Consider the following 20,020-nt stretch of genomic DNA (forward strand, 5'->3'; position numbering starts at 1 on the left):
TTGATTATTCGAAATACAACCAAGATTATGATCCTCTGATATGATTCTGTATCTAACAAACTGTTCATCTTGTGACTACACAGGGCAAATAATTTGTCCTTTGTATTATCAGCATCTTTAAAAGGACACTATGCAATAAACTATACAGCTGTGAACTACACATCTGTGCTTCTTCTTGACTCTACCAGGGTGAGTCATAGGCTGCAGGATGATTAGAAATGGCCAAATGTGTTGCAGCATGACTCAATTATAGTGTTATTACTTTGCACAATAAGGTTCAAATGCACTGTGTCCTAATTAGCCACTTTCTCATATTTAGTATCTATATTGGATCTTGTTTCTTTTCCCTTTAATTTTTTTTCTGCCTTTCTTTTCCTTTCCTTTCCTTTCCACTCAACCATGTTCGTGACCCGGTCTTGTTTGCCATTTTAGTGTTTTCTATATAAAAGCGTCCAGCAGGTTTTGGCACTGACTTTAACAACCAGTCATAAAACAGGGGGGAAAAAAATGAAAGAACAAGGGCAGGCAATTCAGAGGAAGAAAATCTAATATTTTGCCTTCTTGGAGCTGAATATAAAGACATTAAAGCAGCACAGCTGCTGGCAGTAGCTTCTGGCTCCTTTTTTTTTTTTTGTAATCTAATATTCAGTTTCTATCGCAAAGAAGTCTCTACGTTGTAAAGTACAGCTCACATTCTATCTGTCATCAGTGTCATCAATATTAAATTGTTTTATTCCAAGTTAGTTTGTATTCGTGTAACCAGAGCAACATCTTTCAATAATCTTCAGTAAAAGAGTTAGAAGGTGCTTAAAGAACAATGTATTTGTTTGCACTTGAACAGTTGGATGTTTAAATTGCGATGTGAGCCTGCAAACCTTAACTCAAAAAGGCTACTGTTTATACATATAGTAACTCTCACGTAACAGATCTCAGACTTGTCACCAGACTTTCAACACATTACATCAGCACACTCTTAAAACCAAAATGCGTTTCGAACTGTATAACTGCAGCAATCTCGACAATGTTCAAACAAGTTCAAATCACTTTAATGCTCAAACTGTGTAGAAAAGAAAGGAATCTCCCGCTGACTAGAGGACACCGAAGACACGTGGCAGGTCTTCACTGCCATGTGGAAAAACTGGTATCTCTTTTTTTCTTTATAAGGACAAAGGCCGCATGACAAAAAAGGTAACTGAGAACTTGAAAGACACACATACAAATATCATGTTGGCTCCTTTTCAAGTAAAATCAGACCTAATTTGCCATTTCAGAGCTATATCCTTGTTATTTCTAAACATCACTCACATACAGACACACTTGGTAACCCCATGCCGTGACCTGAGCAGCGAGTATTCCTCCTCCAAATCCTCATAAAATATTACTGCTGCTGGAAACAACACAGCCTAGGTTTACAAGACTGCAGAGGCCGTACGTGTGCTTGTGTGTGTTCGTGTGTGTGTGTGTATGTGGGTGGGTGAAAACCATACAGGGTTGCAGCCAGGCCACAGAGACACAGCAAGAGAGAGTGGTTTGACTGACCACAACATTGTGAGTCCACCAAGTACTCTGGGACCATATGTCGCTTTGGGAAAATTCAGATTTTGTCATTTATATTTCATGAATATATGTTGTTATTACTTTTTCTTATTGAAATCACAGATTCTATTCACGGATACAGTTTTTTTTCAGTGGATATAATCCATGGTTTGCAAGAATCCATGTTGTCTGCTTTGCTTTAGACGCAACTTCCATTTGTCTGCTCTTGTAATGATCATAATAATCAGGATTATGAACTTCTTCAATTCTACTAAAGAACTGTCTTAATATAAGAGGGTTTTTTGAGGGAAAAAGTTGCAAATAGCCTATTGCTGACATTGCATCACATAGCATACTGTATGTTACCCTGCTACATTGAGGGTATTCTCTTCCTATACGAACCTGGTTAACCCCTGAAGGCTAGCTTTTCAGTAGTGCTTTTTCATCCTTATTTTTTTTCAAGTGAAGTGAAATGCAAAAGAAATAAAGAGTGGATAGATTGAACTCTGTCTCAGAGACAAGAAGGGAGGGGTTTTCTTTTAACTATCTGGCAATGAAAGCACTGAGTTTGTGTATGTGTGTGTCTGTGTAGGCTGTATATTTAAAGAACATTGAAAACACATGTCTGGAGCTTGATAAAGAATATTTTAGGCACTGGGTAATTTGGCATGATCTTAGCACACACGCACGCACAAGCGCACAAGAAGGCCGCCTTTGATGGAGGACTTTTGACTGAGAAGAACAACCTATGCGTGCGCTGAATATCTCCATCAAAGACTCACTAAAGGACATAGATATGAAATAGATTAAGTGAAACTTCTGTTACCGCTGAGCACGTCAAACTTGCTCAAATTACTAATTTGTTGGTATGAATAATAAATAACACTGACTGTACTACTTTAGATAACCTAAAGGCAAGATTCATTTAACAACACTTTTGAAATAAAGTTAGATTTTGCAACCTATGAAACAAATGATTTAGTACAGAGCAAATCTTTTAAGTAAGTACACGGTGTGTTCAGGAATATATTGTGGCTCAATGATATTTTGGAGCAGGTTAAGTTTACTCCTGGAGATAATTAATTGATTATCATGCGAGCCCATTTCTACCACTGTGACCAAGTCAAAATAATGTGACAACACCTTAATGTTTTTACTTATCTAAAAATTTTGACGTAATATTTCAACAGTCTGAGATACCGTCTCTTTGTGTCATTAACAGGTACTCTTAGTACGATGATGCAGTTGGACTTTTTGTGGACATCTGTTACTTTCAATCATAGCATCTATTAAATAAACTATAAAATAAAACGCTATGGTGACTGACTACACCATTTTCCTAAAGAAGCCACCTATGCAACTATTTATACATAAACCATTAGGCTTTAGTTTCTAGTGTCCATCTATGTGCTATATATGGCCTGGGCCATAATAGACACACATATGTCCAACCAGATTTTTTACCACTTCATATCAGGTGAGGCACAGTCATTCTTTCTCTAAGCTCATTCCAGCCATTTGATATTCCTGGTGCATCCCTCTATAGCCACTTCAGCGTCTTATTTCTTTCCTGCCAAAGCTGGTTCTTTTGTAGTTTTCACTCTGGGTTCTGGGTGCTTAATTTTGGTATCATGTGAATCCCCTGACACTCGTAAAATTTCACTGCTTGTGAATTCACATCTAAAGCAGTCATCAGTGATCTGAAGTAGTCTTTAGTGATGTCGGAAGCCTAAGAAAACAATTTCATAATTCTTTGGATAGTATTGATTTATTGTTTTTTTGACATACTGTCTCATCATTTTTGACTGAAGAGGATCCTGTTCCACCTTCACAATTCGAATGTGCTTCTGTAATGAGTTGCTAACTGCTATTTGATTTTCCCGAGCATGTAGTTTGATGCTCTGGAATTTTAAACCCATGTGGATTTGTTCAGTAAAGGAGAATAATCTGTTATTGTTGGTATTCAGCGTAGTCATTTTCACATAAAACAGAGTTGGTGTGTTGAGGAAGTTTTGCATTTGTGTTTGGAGTAAAGCTAATAGACATTAGCCTAAATACTGGAGCTGTGGCACCACAAGTCGGTGGTTATCAGGCAAGATTAGATTCCATGCATGGGCACAGTTAGTGTGTTAAGAAGGAAATGATTAAGATGAGGGTGATGGGTTAATTCTTTTAGTTTGCATTTTTTTAATAATTGTATTATTTACTACAAAGTGAGATATACAAAAACAAATTGTAGCTGTCAGATGAAAAATGTTGAGTCTTAACTCTCAACGATGAAATTGTGTTCATTCTAAAATGAACTAATTTCATAATTACATTTAAGTCTGTATAGGATCTGTGTTGTGACACCAAGAAGAGTTTAATCTTGAAGTGCTTAATGTATGTTTTGAAACACAGATTTATAGGTCTGTGAATTAAAACTTTCCTCTGGACAAAATGAAAATCAATCAAAGATGTTTGTAAAATTAGTGAAACTCCTGCTGTCACAGACATGGTAACATCAGTAAAGAAAAATTACTAGCTAATTTCTGTGTGGCACCACTGTAGAAATTTGACTTAGTCCTCATTAGATATAGATTTCTAATAGATAATAGAACAGATTTATTTCTAAACTATAGTGTATTTTGCTACCTTGGCGATATTAGCGTTGTTACATCTGCCAATTCTTGATTGTTGTTTTTGATCCATGACACCTCCGGAGACTTAGACTCAGCCATCCAGGAGGTTGCTGTTGTGAAAGCTGTTGTGTGACCTCATTGACGATGTCATCGATGGCGTAACAGTTCTTTTGACAATGTTGCCTAGCAACGTACAGATCAAGACCTCCCCATCAGAATGTCCTCAAGCACAACACTGCATTCGCAGGGTTTCAATACAGTTGTCAAGTTTGAAGTAGATGGTACCATTGAACGACTATTCAGACAGATTCTTCCAGTTTTTTAAAAAGTGACATAAAATATGAACACCTCTTTGGTGATTGATGGTTTTGTAACATTTATTACAAAAGCCCATCTCAACTCTCATGGATCACAATAAGAATTACTCTTTTTTTCCGCCCATTTTTCATGCTTCCCCACGCCTGTTAACCTTGTAAAAGAATGACGAGTGAAATCCAAATAAGGAAACAAAATTAGTGGCCAATTTAGGGGAAAAAATGTTAATGTAATGTTATCAGAGGTGTCCTTTTTTCTCATTATCTCATTCCTTAGTATACAACATTAGGAATCCTAAGGAAATGCTCAATTAAAAAGCTTCCTTTAAAAGCTATTTGCTAGAACTAGCTGGAGGCGTTTTTGATTTATTTGCTGGCCGTTAACCACAGCCATTCAATGAGCATGTTATTGATAGATCATTGATTTGGCATTGTTTGCCTCGTTCACACTATATTGCAAGACTAGTGTTTTGAAATGTATCCAACACAGAAAGTGTATTTGAAGAGCCCAGGTTTTTTTTAGGTGTGAGAAATGCTGGTTTAGTGAGGAATGACAGAAAATGAGAGTCATAAAAGAAGAGAGCAGTGGCCATCTGGCTCAGGTCAAACTCCCACAGAGTGATGATCACAGTGGTGTGTGTGTGTGCATGTGTGTGTATGTGTGTGTCCTGCAGTGCAAGGTGACGACCACAGCTGGGTGTTGGGGACCTCAAACCCACAGGAGGTCACCCCCTTCTTAATCCCACCCCTTCTCTAAATTCCCCTCTTCCTCCTTCTGTTCCTCTTCTTTTCTCCATTTGTGCTTCTCCTCTGTTTATTCAAATGTTTGTGCATGTTCTCAACTAAAGCAGAAAACACACATTTTGGATTGATAGGATATGGAGAATTTGTGGAAAACAAGCCATGCTAGCAAAGAAAGGTCTATGGAAAGCTTAGCGGGGTAGCCAGCGTGAATTCACCTCCTCCATTACTTTGCATCAATTAGCACGTCACCTCAAAGACTTTTGTGAGTGCTTGTGTGTGTTCTGTGGGGGGAGGGTAAGAAAAAGACCAGAACAATTACTTATTCTTAGGAAAAAGACAGATTTTCCACGCTGTTTAACTCAATCTCAACCCCCCTGGCATGCACTTTTGCTGTGACATGGTTCTTTGCAGTCTAATATTGTTGTATATTTCATTACAAACTGACCTTTACTTCCCTTCAACAAGCTATAAAATGTTTGCTCTGACATTATTTTGGAATGTTCTGCTTACTTTTATATGATTTTATGTATGATATAATTTCACAGAATGAGATTATTCATTAATATGATCATCATTCCAGCTAATGCTCATTTCTGGAAAAACACGCAAGACAAAGTGAACTCTGACTAATTCCCACACAAAATGTCATTATCATTGTCACAATACAGCTCTTCTAGTTCAATTCTAGGCGGGGTTCTTATGTAGCAATATTAGCATCACACAAGCTCTCATTGGAGGTAGAAAGCTCTTATCATTTGAAATCTAAGACCTTTCTACCTCCCTCGAGAGTTCAGCTCTTTTCTGTCTGAGGTTTGCATTCCGCCACAAGCAGAAAGATGAACTGTGTGATGGTATCAGTGGTTTGGAGAATGCGCATGCTGGGGCAGCTTTCAGTTTCATCCAGTGATTTAAAATACCCACTCGAGGTGAGCACATATTACACCGTTGCCATACAAGTTTCTCCTGGCTCGCCTTTGGGAAGGCAGATCATATCTCCATTATGTTGCTTAAACTAGATAAACCAGTTCAACATAACTCATCATGCAGCTGCCACTCTCCAGGACAGGTCTGATAATACAGACTGACAGATTTGTAGGGACTCAAATGATGCCCTGACAACAGTCCCATAGTCACAAGACATAGGACTTGACACCTCTCTCTGCACCTGGGTCAGTGACTTCCTGACAAAAAGGCCTTGAATGGTGAGAACTGAACCCCACCTTATCATCAATGATGGTGAGTGAGGTAGTCTGAGACTGTTGTCCCAGACCCAGTAAGTGGGTGTAATGACAACACCCCCCCTACCTCTACATCAACAAGACCAAAGAGATGAGAGTGGACTACAGGAAACTGCAGGAAGCACCACATCCCTGCTGAGAGGGTTAGCAGTTTCTTACTCTTTGGTATGCACATAATGGATGACCTTTACTGGACTGTTCACATGGACACAGTCAAACTGTTTGTCAGGGAGCTTGTTATCCTCAAAGAACTCTTACAGAGACAGCACAGAGAGCACATGACTGGTTGCATCGCTGGTTTTGCAGGGCTCAACTCACAACACTCTCAAGAGTGAATCTGTAAGAATAATGGAGGAGACCAATGGCAGAGAGGTCCCTGCCATTTAGGACACTTGTCACACATGTTGTCAGTATGGAAGGGCCATATGATGATCTATGCCACCCAGTGCATAAACTGTTTACCTCACTGCCATCTGGCAGAGAGTATCAGTATCACCTCTGAGCTGTTGGCTCTATGACAGTTTTTTACTTACATGCCAGAGTGTTCCTTAATCTTTGAGACCCACATTGACTATATCATCTGACACAAAATACTGTATGTGCATGGCATTATTTCAAAGCATGCAATAATTGTAATATACCATGCACACTTCAATAAATTCATGCATTATAACAATTAATATTTTTAAAGAAATGTAATCATGGATGTTTTAGGCTCTGGGATTAAGTTAGTCTGTCGGTTCACTTCTTTGGTTCAGACATATTTCACTATCAAGCAGATGGATAACAAGTGAAAAATATGTACAAACATACATTTTCAAAAGATGATGAATTCTGCAGACTTTGGCGATCTTCACAGTTTTGTATAACACCTCCATGAAGCTGACTTTGGTGGTTTTAAGAGCAAAGTCTTATCAAATGTTAAGTTGATTGGTTTGAAGTTTCCAGAAGTCATTCAAGGTGCCACTGGTTGAATTATAAAAATAACTTCCCATGATCTGGCCCTGCTTTACTTGAGTTTGCAAAGTAATTCAATACATGACCAAATTCCTGCAATACTAAGCTAGTGAACGGCATAAACCTAATTTATGCTTTAAAGTAGCATAACAGCGTTGCCATTGTGATTGATATGATATCTGTCTATGAGTTACAAATCCCACAAGTCCCAAACTGGGGGTTTTCTTCTGTTACATGCTTATGTCACCATGAAACACATTTGTGTCATGCCTGTTTCATGGTTAGTTTGGCATACCTCAAACAAAATATGAGCAGCTGTCCTATACCCCATAATTTTTGAGTAGTCAGCTGACCTATCAGAGGAGACTGGGGCCTTTCAGTTCGGGCTCCAAAACTGCCAACATTAAGTGTTTTATACACAGTGGCTAGAGCTGCTGCAGCAACGATCTGCATTTTTAATCTAAACATATTCTAGTAGACCTCTAAAAGAAAACGATGAACTGGTATATGAGCATAATATCATCTCTTTAAAGTTGCTGCTTTAACCTCATACTTTTTGTTTTAAAGACAATTAGTAGGACCATAACCTCTAACATGGAGAAACGTGTCTGTCTCTATGTCTTTTTAACTTTTTAACAAACATGCTTCACATTGTGAATTATGTTTTTAATCCAAGCAATCAGTCAAGTTATTCAACTAAGGATTATCTAGTCCTCGCAATGTCCTAACTTTACCTTGTTTTAATTTGATCACGTTTTATCACTCCTATTGCATCCGACATGTTGAGTGCAATGTAATTCAATTAATGTATTTTACTGGCCAAACTTTCTGGAGTTCTTTTCCAAGTAGTTGAGATGTCAGTCAGTGAGCTTCCTGTTGCCTGCCCACCGGACCGAACACACACTCTGTTGGTCCAAATAAATCCTTCTTTCATCACTGTGTGTGTGTGAAAGATTGTGCGTGTGTGTCTAGTCCAGTACTGTAGGCTCTCTGTGTTGCAATGACAGACACAAACCAGCTGCCTGCATTCCTCTCTCTCCCTCTTTCCGTCTCTGCTGACTTCTTACATGGGATCTCCCCTCCCCCCACCACTCAACAGCATGTCCCACACATACTTCTGGCATGCTATATATACACACACCCACCGATAATGCATTCACAGTCAGACAACGAGATCAGGCAAGAGACAACTCAATCAATTTAAGTAAATTGAGTAGAAGAGAACATAACATGTCAATTTTAGTATGCACTGTTTTACACCAGGCTTTAAAGCATCACTTGAAACTGAGCATACTTTCACAATGTTATAGAACACCACCTTCACCTCTGTGATCTATTTCTCCTCTGCTCCATTGTTGTTACCATGACTACTTGCTTGGTGCGTACCAGTTTACCTTAAAAGCTGGAGTTTTCAGCCTGGGTCTGCAACAACAGATATTTTTGCCTTTTGAGTGTGGTTTTGAGAGTGGAGTCAAAAATAGAAATAAAAAATATGGCAGTATATAAGTCACTCACAAATTTTGGCATTGATTTGTATTTCTGTCTACAGATCTGCTGCAAATCGTACCTTCATGTCATTCAAAGCTCACTGTCATTCACTTCTACGGTTTCAATTATTAAAAAAAAGTCAGATCCTTATCGGGCCTTAAAATGAGGTAATGAACAACAGCACATGGGATATTACATTGGTTCATTATTCATTCAATAAAAGCTAAGCCAAAATGCAGAAGCAGAGTTTGAAAATCTGAGTACAACCCATTATTCAACAGCTTGTAGAACCAGCTTTAACAGCAGTAAAATAATTATTTTCTGTCTGATGCTCTCAGTCTTTTGCATCTTTTTTGGAGGAATTTTGGCCCACTCTTCTTTAGGCCTGGACATTCACTGGACCATTGCAACACCTCGATTCTTTTCTTTTTAAGTCATGCTGTTATAGATAGCTGCTTTGTTTGGGATCATTGTCCTGTTGATGACCCAGTTTAAGTCAAGCTTTAGTTGTCAGACAGATGGCCTCACATTTGAATACTTTTGTATACAGAGGACCATGGTGGACTCAGTGACTGCAAGGTGTCCAGGTCCTCTGGCTGCACAACAAGTCCAAATCATCAGCCGTCCACTACTGTGCTTGACAGTTGGTATGAGGTGTTTGTGCTGATAAGCTGCGTTTGGTTTTCTCTAAATGTGGGGCTGTGCGTTATGACCAAACATCTCCACTTTGACTCATCCGTCTGAAGGACATTGTTCCACAAGTCTTGCAGTTTTTAAGTTGTGACTGTACAAACTTAAGTCTTGCTGCCATGTTCTTTTTAGTGAGAAGACGCTTTCTCCAGCAACCCTTCCGAACAAGCCATACTTGTTCACTCCTTTTCTAAATGTACTCTCAGGCACTTTAAGATTTAGCAGGCTAACTAAGGCCTGTAGAGTCTGAGATGTAGCTCTTGGGTTTTGTCTCTTTCTCTCTGATTTCTCTGAGCATTTCACGGTTTGACCTTGGGCTGAACTTGCTGGGCTGTTCACTCCTGGTAAGATTAGAAGCTTTTTTAAACATGTTTAATTCCTCCTTGGCATTGTCTTAACACACACCTGAATAATCCAGACCAGCAAAACATCAAAACCTTTTATTGAGGTGATCACACTTGCTGATGATTGTTAATCAAGTGAGTTGTTAGGAAGGCCCCCAAAAATTATAAGGTTCAGTAGTCACAGAGCAAGGGAGAAAAAGTATTTTTTCTTGTAGTATGTTTGCACAACACCCACAGACAGTTCACATAATTCCAGGCCGACTTTTAGAAAACATTTCTTTACTTGAAACCACACATGATTTTTACTGCAATTAAGCTCTTTATCACAAGACACTCACTTATTGGATAACTTAATCTTGTCTGAAAAGGTTTCCTTAAGTTCCACAAGTAACAACTGATTATATTGATAATGTTGCATGTATGCATTCAAATGCAACAAGTATACCAACAAAACGTTAGAAATTATACAGCTCCTGCAGTAAATTTAAAATCTTATTTTGCATTTAATCACACAACTTAAAAACAGACACAAATACATGGAATAACAAATGTGTTCCTCAGAAACATTTACATGCTGGTTAGACCAACATGGTAAGCCAACATGTCCTGAAAGCTGAAAATCTTTTAACCAAACTAAACTGTGTTTTTCCTCCTCAGTTGAACATTTAAATAGTTGTTCAGTATTTGGTTTCACATGGTGGCTCTAATACTTCACACAGCGATCCCACTTGAATGGAGTAAGCCAAACCATGAAAACTTTTTATGTTGTGTATATCACTTCTTCCTCTGCTGCAAATTTACTTGTTTGTCTAACCCATTTTTTTCTCTCCGGCTGCAGCAGACTGTAGTCCAAACAGTGACTGACTGTCTGGAAAGGCTGCTGGACTACCCACAGCTGCTTGACCACTGCAGACACTATCCACAAACATATGCGCACACACAAACAAACAGCTACAGTTAGACATGATGAAGTGCGTCCCATTTGACCTGGTGTGGCTACTAACTGCTGGGTTTGACACCACAGACAGTGAGTGAGAAAGAGGCAGGGACAGAGGCCATCTAAAACACAATAATCTCTCAGCAAGTCTTTTTCATGTACAGTTCACAGCATGGCAAGCTCTGTCAGTCTGATGAAACATATTTTACCATCAAATTACCATAAAATGTACCACATGACTGACTCAAATCATTCTCAGTTGTCCTTAAAGTCAGCAGCCTGAGGTCCAAAAGCAGAAACATTTGGTTCTGTGTGAACCCTGTTTTTATATGGCTAAACCTTTATTGTTTTCTCAAATATAATATGAGTTTGAATTATAAGTTAGCATAGACTTTTGCTGTATATGCACAGACCTCCCAGTCAGACTGTGTTGAAATTTTTCACTAGTGGACAAAGTCACTGCGGTAAGTTTTACTGTTATGTTCTTCTAGAAAGAATGATGGTGCATTTTGACCTGGTTTGGCATGGCATCATCCACAAATACACCTTTTAAGAAAAAATAGCCAAAAACATGCGATCCCTACCCATTGTTTCACACATGTATGACATGTACTTGACATGTCATACATGGCATGGGTCGGAATTGTATATGCTAAAATAAAACGTTTTAAACACACTTCACAAACACTGTTGATGACACCAAGTTAATTATCTTGTATATTTTGTTTCACCGAACACATAACAATTCTGCCCCCCCACTAACCCTAACCCACCACATAAAATCAATCACTATAGTCTATTGCTCAATTAACCAATGCCTACACTCAAGTATTCATATATTGCAATGCCCGAAAGCCGTAACATTGATCAGATGATGCTATCAGAAGCACTGACTAGCATATTTAGACTCATTAATGAGCTGTCTGCAATTCATCTTACATTCTTAAATAAGAACTGCTTTTCTTATCACATGTTAACATTGGGCGACCTTTACAGTCACCATGTGTCTCTCTACTATTCAGCTTTTAGTTCACATTAATTATGTTAATCCACGGGGGAAAGCTCCTCTGTTACTCATCAATACAATTAATTTTTTACACTGATAGGGTATTGCTTGGTGTGATAAGATTAAGGTCAAAGCATATTGACGACCCCCCCCCCCCACACACACAAACGTACACATACATCTCCATAAGTGACGTTGTCCACTTTCCATGTCTCGCTAGCATTAATTTGCCAACATATACTAAAATAGAGGAAAGAGGGGATGGTGGAAAACATTAATCCATACAACCATACAACAGATCATTATTTTTAAGTCTTGTTCTGCTCAATGTTTTCCACTGTCATTGAATTTTTCTACTTCCACTCCCACTTATGACTCATATCTTCTCTACTTAACTCTCCCCCACTAACTGTATGAGTTAAGAGATAAAGTACATGGTTAGAATTCATACACATAGGAAGTTTAAAAGTCTACAGGCTGCCAGCTTACACATTAGTTGCGATTCCCATTATGTCACGTGAACACTTTCAAAAAACAACAGCCTATGGATATAATGCCATCTCACAATTTACAACCAGGGATTTTAGAACTTGTCAGATTTGGACATGTGGATAAATGTATCTATGTTTTCTCGTGAGACTGAACCACCACAGCGCTAACAACTTTTATGCAAGTGAACATGTTTTATCTGCATGACCAGATGACTTTTCAACCTACTTTTAAAGTTGGAGCAAAATTGACATCTTCAGGATGTTTAAACCAGGTATGTGGCAGTAACTAACTGCTACTTCTAAATTTTTATTTTGAACTCTGGAAATGATGAGTAGACTGCTTTGAGACGATCCAAACAAGTCCAAATGACTGGAGACTTTGAACCAAAAATTTGACAGGGTTTAGCACATAACCAGTAATACTTAAAAGTCCATGGTGTATTCATGCTTGCAGAAAGCTCTGAGAACTGTGGTTTTGTTTACATCTCTTTGCTACAGTCACAGTAGTAGCACCTCGAAAAAAACTGAGGCTGAAATTGACAAGCTGAAACCGATCCTGTGGCAAAAAGTGTCATTTTGATTTGTGCAGTTTCTGATTAAGACTAAAGGGTCCCTGCCTCGAAGGACTATTTCAATTAGTTCAATCAACTTTTTCTTTTCTTTTTCCATTAGCATTCCTTTGGAGGTCAGTTGTATCACAGGAAGCATAAATATCCACGTCATTTGGGAATGACATTTTGCTAGCACTGTCTTGATGAATTATTGTGTTGTTAGTCAGAAATGTATATGTATACTTGATGACTTTTCTGCAGGCCACTTCACAGTAAAGGATTCTACTGACAACTCCTTTTGGTTGGACCTCTCCTCCTACTTATTTTCCTTCTCCCCCTGCCCTCTTTGACCTTTTCTCTTCTTCCTGTCCCTTCCCCCACAGCAGCCCACCCCCACCATCTTTTTATTTCACTCAGGGCAGAAACACACCAAATGCAGAGGCCACCATGCAGCAATGCCCTCTACCCCTTCCACATTGGGTTGCCTTTGGTGAGATTGATCATACTGCCGCTCTAAATTGCAGCGGTTTTGGCTGTTGTTGCTCTCAATCCCAACAGTGATGAAAACAGTTGAGGAAGTACATCTGATTGTTTGCAATGAAACACTTAACCACCAAACCACATAAAGTACCTGTCCCTGTTGATGGTTTAAGATGCTTGAATTAATTTTGGGTTTCATGGAGATTTTTTTTTCTCCATGGTTTACTCACTGTGCAGCAGAGTGTTTACATGTCCTTCACACAGTAAGTGGCTGTGTGTAAAGACTGTAAGGAGATGGAGGAATTTAGCCTTCACAGCTGCAAAATCAGGTAGTCTGGACTCAGACTCAGCTGTCTCTTATGAGGAGAAAACTTCAGATAATGTGTGATTATTAAAGTAGAGGGTAAAGCATGATAATATTGGACAAAACAATAAAGAAAAAAATAATAATGGCTTTTCTTTGTGAGTATAAAACATACATTTTTTAAAAATAGTTCCTCTCAGAAGATGGCTTTAGGCTGCATAGTTTGATGAAAAGACTGAATACCAATGTAATGTTGCATTAAGTATTCAGCTTTAACTATTTCAAGAGCTTAAATATTTTAGTATTTTCAGTTATCATATGTCCATGAAGAGCTTAAGAAAAAAATGAATAATTGAATAGATAACAAATAAATTAAGCTTATGGCACTCTAATGCTAATGCTTTCTTTTTTCAGAAATTCATGGAAAAAAGGCTAATACACTCCTCGTTTCATGAAGAATCTACAATTTAATCGCTCTATAAAAACGCATGTATATCTCACCAGAAAAATCGATTATTTTGGTAAAAATCTCTGGTGTAATGTAATTACTGTAACATATTTTCCTGCGGTGGGGAAGTAATAACCAATCAAAAACTAGTCCTGTAGGAAAACAAACGCTAGGATTGGCTGAGACGCGGCATCCGTTTCAAGGCACCCCGCGCTCTGTCGGAGGAGGGGGGCGTCTCGTGAATGGAATGGGCGCCTGGAAACCGGTGGAATCTGCACGGAGTGAGGAGAGCGAGCCTCTGGACTTCCAACCGCCCAGCATGTGAACCGACGTTCTGCGTGAAGTATAGTCTAAAACGCTGAAAATATTGGCAATTAGTGCTTTGTGTGTTGATAGTTTTGCGCTCAAGTAACAACTCGTGCGTATACAAGGCGCTGGAATCGTTTAAGTTCGCATTAATTTGAAGAAAACGGGATTTGAAGTGTTGTTTAACGCGTACTGGGAGTGAGAGTGGACTGCTTGGAGTCACTTACAAAGAACATTAAGAAGTCATGACACGGCGAACGTTTTTCTTGGATTTATCTTCATAAAATACGAGAGAAAAGTCGATTCAAGCAATTTTAACTCCGATTATTTGGACTACAAACCACGTATCTGCACAGCTATTGCAGATTTGATCCTGTTTTCAACCGTTTTCAAGTCGCCCTACTTGGATCAAAGTTTTTCTTTCCCTCCCCCCTCCTCCTCAACTATGGCGGCGGCCAGGTTCACCACTGGCTCCGTGTTGCTGCGGATCGTGTGGCTGGTGTGCGGGCTGTCTTTTTCGTCCACTTCTGCTCAGCATTACAGCAGTGACAGTGGAATATCCGTCCCGGAACACGGGTTTTGTCAACCCATCTCCATTCCGCTTTGCACAGACATCGCTTACAACCAGACCATCATGCCGAACCTCCTGGGCCACACGAACCAAGAGGACGCCGGACTTGAGGTACACCAATTCTACCCGCTGGTTAAAGTCCAGTGCTCTGCGGATCTGAAGTTCTTCCTCTGCTCCATGTATGCACCGGTCTGTACCGTTTTGGAGCAGGCCATCCCCCCTTGTCGGTCGCTGTGTGAGCGGGCACGGCAGGGATGCGAAGCCCTGATGAATAAATTCGGCTTCCAGTGGCCGGAGCGGCTCCGCTGTGAGGCTTTTCCCGTGCACGGAGCCGGGGAGATCTGCGTCGGCCAGAACACATCCGAAACCGGCAGTCCGACCTCGTCGTCATCGCCCAATATACCTGACCCTGTGACCCTTCCACCTATTCTTCATCCGAACCAACGACCACCACAACACAGTCCGTACCACCAGTTCTCCTGCCCGCTGCAGCTGGAGGTGCCTTCCTATCTGGGCTACAGATTCATGGGGGTCAAAGACTGCGGAGCCCCCTGTGAGCCCACAAAACCTAGCGGGATCATGTATTTCCGCGACGATGAAGTAAAATTCGGCCGGCTGTGGGTTGGCATATGGTCCATTCTGTGCTGTGTGAGCACCTTATTCACGGTTCTCACATATTTAGTGGACATGAGGCGGTTCAGATACCCCGAGCGGCCCATCATCTTCTTATCCGGCTGTTACTTCATGGTGGCTGTAGCCTACGCAGCCGGGTTTTTCCTCGAGGACAAAGTCGTCTGTGTGGATAAATTCAAGGTGGACGGTTACAGGACTGTGGCCCAGGGTACTAAAAAGGAGGGCTGCACCATCCTCTTCATGGTGTTGTACTTTTTTGGTATGGCCAGCTCCATCTGGTGGGTGATTTTGTCCCTGACTTGGTTCCTCTCAGCTGGGATGAAATGGGGTCACGAAGCGATCGAAGCCAACTCACAGTACTTCCACCTGGCTGCATGGGCTGTTCCGGCCATCAAAACTATAACCATCCTCGCCATGGGCCAGGTGGACGGAGACGTGTTGACCGGAGTGTGCTTCGTGGGGATCTTCAACGTGGACGCCCTCCGCGGCTTCGTGCTGGCTCCGCTGTTTGTCTACCTGTTCATCGGCACGTCCTTCCTCCTGGCCGGCTTCGTCTCACTGTTCCGGATCCGCACCATCATGAAACACGACGGCACCAAGACGGAGAAGTTGGAAAAGTTGATGGTGCGGATCGGTGTGTTCAGCGTGCTCTACACGGTACCAGCCACCATAGTGATCGCCTGTTACTTCTACGAGCAGGCCTTCAGGGAGCACTGGGAGCGCACCTGGCACATGCAGACCTGTAAGCGCTTCGCTGTACCCTGTCCGGTTCACAACTTCGCCCCCATGACTCCGGACTTCACCGTGTTCATGATCAAATACCTGATGACCATGATAGTGGGTATCACCTCTGGTTTCTGGGTCTGGTCCGGGAAGACTCTGCAGTCATGGCGGAGGTTTTACAAGCGTCTTAGCAACGGTAACCACGGAGAGACGACAGTGTGAAGTTTGGAGGCTTAAAAGGCCACAGCCACTGAAAATAAGGTCAAATAGCTTTCATTTCAATAATTTTGATTGGAGTTTTGTGTTAACAGGTTGTGGCAACACTTCGCAACCATTTAAAAAAATCTTTTCTAAACCTTTGGACAGACTTTTTTTTTTTTTTAAATTTTCTACCGTATTTTTCTCATCACCTGACTACCTTCAACGATGTTTTTTGCATCCTTGGACCACAAACTGGTGCAAATGGCCATGCTAGTCCATGTACTGTAATGCCAGACTAGTAAAGTTACTCCTTTCATGTTATGAATTATATCCCCGTGTAACTATTTGAATGTACCCTTTGTCCACACCTGAGTTTGTCAGTGGACTACCTGAAAGGACTGATCAAGCAGTGTCCATACTGCAGCAGATCCCAGCCACACCCTCTGACTGTGAATTCATTATTTCGGGATGTCTGGATTATACAGCGATACTCTGCTTTTAGTTAAAGACTGAGAAGCTTTAAACACGTTAGTATTGCAGAGTACAATCTTGTCTTTTTAAGTAAGAGGAATAGCTCATCAACTGTCTCCATGTGCCAAATGGCTGCCTAGAAATCAAAACCTTCTTTTTGTCTCCTTCTTTTAAAACTTTTGATTTTAATGTTCCCAATTGATGAATATTCACCTTTTCTGACTGTTCACTCCGAAGATGAATGAAGTTATGTACTGGTTTGCACAGTTAGGCTAAGTTTTTTTTCTTCTTTTCTTTTTGTTTAAAAAGGCTGTTACACCACAGATTGGCCTGGATCTAGGATTTTAAAGAGACCACACACACATGCATACATACACAAACTCCTCTCTCTCTGTAATAGAGACACAACAGCTCATTGTTAGTCTCTGTGTGTGGTCCCCTCTGCTGTTGGATTCTTCTTCCAGAAAGCTTTTAAGATACCCAAAGCAGCGTTTCAGTGATCCAGGTTTAATCCGTGGGAGTGCAAATGGTTGTTCTGGAGCTCTAATGTGATTTTATCCTGGTTAAAGATGGCTGTACAAGTTCACGCCCGTATTCTGCTCGGTGTAACTCAAGAGTTGCCTCGGACTCTCTTGATTTCATGTGCACCGTAACATGGTTCTCACAAGCAGGCTGAACTTTTTAATGTTTTTTTACTATTGTTTTAATTCTTTTCTTGTCGGGGCTACATCGCGGTAGTCCGAATCGCAGAGAAACTGCATGTGTTTTCTTTGCGTCTTGACTTTAAAACGTTTGATGTTGTGTGTTAGAGAAATGTCAGGAGGAAGGTCAAAGATCGCAGCCACGATGGGATATTTTTATTTGAAGAATGCAGAGTAGAGGCAGCGTTTAGCGGAGTTCGATCGTTACCACGGAGAGAATCATCTAGGTACATAATAGGTTAAAAGTACAATGCTGATTGTGTTTATGGATGACATGTTACATGGCCTGAGCGTGTTTACCGGATAATAAGGAAAACAAGATGTTGTTTTTTTGATACAGGAGAGGGAAACTTGTCAATTATATAGTTAAAAAAAAAGAAATAATACAATGTGAGGAGTGAGGAAGTTCAGGTACTTTCTGTGGTAGTTTTGAGATGCATCCAAGTAGGAAAACTACAAGACATGCGTCACATAAGCAGTTACACAAAGTAAAACGATAAAAAAACTGAAATCCTGTTGCTGTTGCCTGCAGTAGACTGACCATTTGAACTGAGTGAGTTCACCTCCGATCCAAGACTGAACAATGAAACTAACAGGAGGGTTAGTGGGGAAGCTGAGTCAGCTGCGAGGCAGTGTGTGACTGCCACAATGATCTCTGTTTCTTGTCATATAGCACATTTTCCCTGCATGTGTCACTCTTAAGTAATGAATGGGAGTACTCTGCAGCTCACAGCATTATGACCTTTGATAGGCTCGGTATTCTAGTTATTCAAATTTCTGAAAATGTGTTCTAAATTCACGTATTTTATTACTAAAAATGTGCATATATATATATATATATATATATTTCTTTTTTTTTTTTTTTTTTACCAATCTTCATCTTATACGTAAAAGCAGTTTGTATATAATACAGTGCCATGTTTCCTATGTGAATGTACTACATACCTCAAGCCCTGGTTACATTTTTACTCAAAGGACTGAGTTTGAAGGGCAGGTTAACACTTCACTGCACTCAGTCACCACATTTTTACCAAACAAAGCAAAGTAAATCTTTTACTGTCTTGAGGCAGCTGAGATCTGCCAGTGTCGGTGATACCAGACTGACTTGTTTGCATTGTGCTTTTTTTCAGAAGGAATATGAGTGTTTGTATGTGTATTTTTTTTCTCAGAACATATGCAAACGTGCAAGTAAACGCAGACTTTGATTTTTAAAGGCATAATGTATTTATGGGGGGGTACTCTGTTCTTTTTTTTTTTTTTTTACCCTTTTTTTAATTGAGATAAGCCCGTTGTACGTGTACAGTTTGAATAAAAATGATAAAGTTTGTAATGTGTTGAGCCCTGTCATTTAGAGGTGAGTTTGCCTTCAAAGTGGTTGACAAAAAGCCTTCAATCTCAGTGCAAATGCATCTTTAGTTATCATTATTTACGGTTAAATACATAAGGGTTCGTATTAGGTTTAAATACCCAAGCATGACTTTACAGACATTAATAAAGAGGTGTATTATAAGGCCACTAAGCAGCGTGTTAGCTCTGGTTTTTTTTGGTATCTTAATAAGAAGGAGGTCTTCTGGATTAATGTGAATATAGTAAATTTGGTATAACTTCACTTTGTGCCTAACTTGTCTGCAGAATCTTTTTGATAAAAATTATAAAGCTGGTGATGTTGGCCAGTCAGACCATAAAGGCCACATCATGTTATTGACATAATTTCAACACTTGTCAGACCATTAAGCGACCCCCTTGTAGCCTGTGGATGTGACATTGCCACCCAGGAAGAGAAAGCAATGAGTCATCACAGGGGTATAAAGCAACAAGTGGATTCAAACTGTATGAGCACTAAATGTGCCACTGGATGCCCTCACTGTCAAGGCCAAAGGTTGATGCATCGTTTTGTCACATGATTCTGAACAGATGGTATACTTTGGATAAGGAGGCATATGTTTAATTCTCAGTGAAAATGAAAGCTGCTGATGTTGAGAACTTAGAAATTCCCTGTACATACATATATAGATGTGTATATATATATATATATGTGTGTGTACGTGAGCCTCCACTAATAATCCAGGCTTCTACAGGGCCACAGCACCACCGGCTGAGAGTACTGCAGTGATTTACCTTTTTTTTTCTCTTTAAGATATTCTTTGAAAGTCCAGCAGATGGCTCTGTGGAATAACTTTCACACCAGACATTAACATAGTCTGGTGTGGTACTGACCTCTGGTGGCCATAGTTGTTACATGCAGGCTAAATAATCTGGCAAACG

At 40.1% G+C, this 20,020-nt stretch overlaps 1 protein-coding gene across 1 annotated transcript; it reads left to right on the forward strand.

Annotated features, from left to right (window-relative positions):
- Positions 1-14,413: 14,413 nt before the first annotated feature.
- Positions 14,414-19,081, forward strand: LOC140319583 (frizzled-7-like). Its single transcript, XM_072397268.1, has one exon. The coding sequence runs from the start codon at positions 14,901-14,903 to the stop codon at positions 16,602-16,604; it is 1,704 nt and encodes a 567-aa protein (XP_072253369.1). The 5' UTR covers positions 14,414-14,900; the 3' UTR covers positions 16,605-19,081.
- The last annotated feature ends 939 nt before the right edge of the window (positions 19,082-20,020 follow it).

This window comes from Leuresthes tenuis, unplaced genomic scaffold (assembly GCF_036924035.1).
Source record: "Leuresthes tenuis unplaced genomic scaffold, fLeuTen1.0.hap1 SCAF_12, whole genome shotgun sequence".
NCBI classification, from domain to species: domain Eukaryota; kingdom Metazoa; phylum Chordata; class Actinopteri; order Atheriniformes; family Atherinopsidae; genus Leuresthes; species Leuresthes tenuis.

Bases quoted from the DNA above. Each gene is read 5' to 3' on its own strand.
- LOC140319583 (XM_072397268.1), top strand. From the start codon at position 14,901: ATGGCGGCGGCCAGGTTCACCACTGGCTCCGTGTTGCTGCGGATCGTG.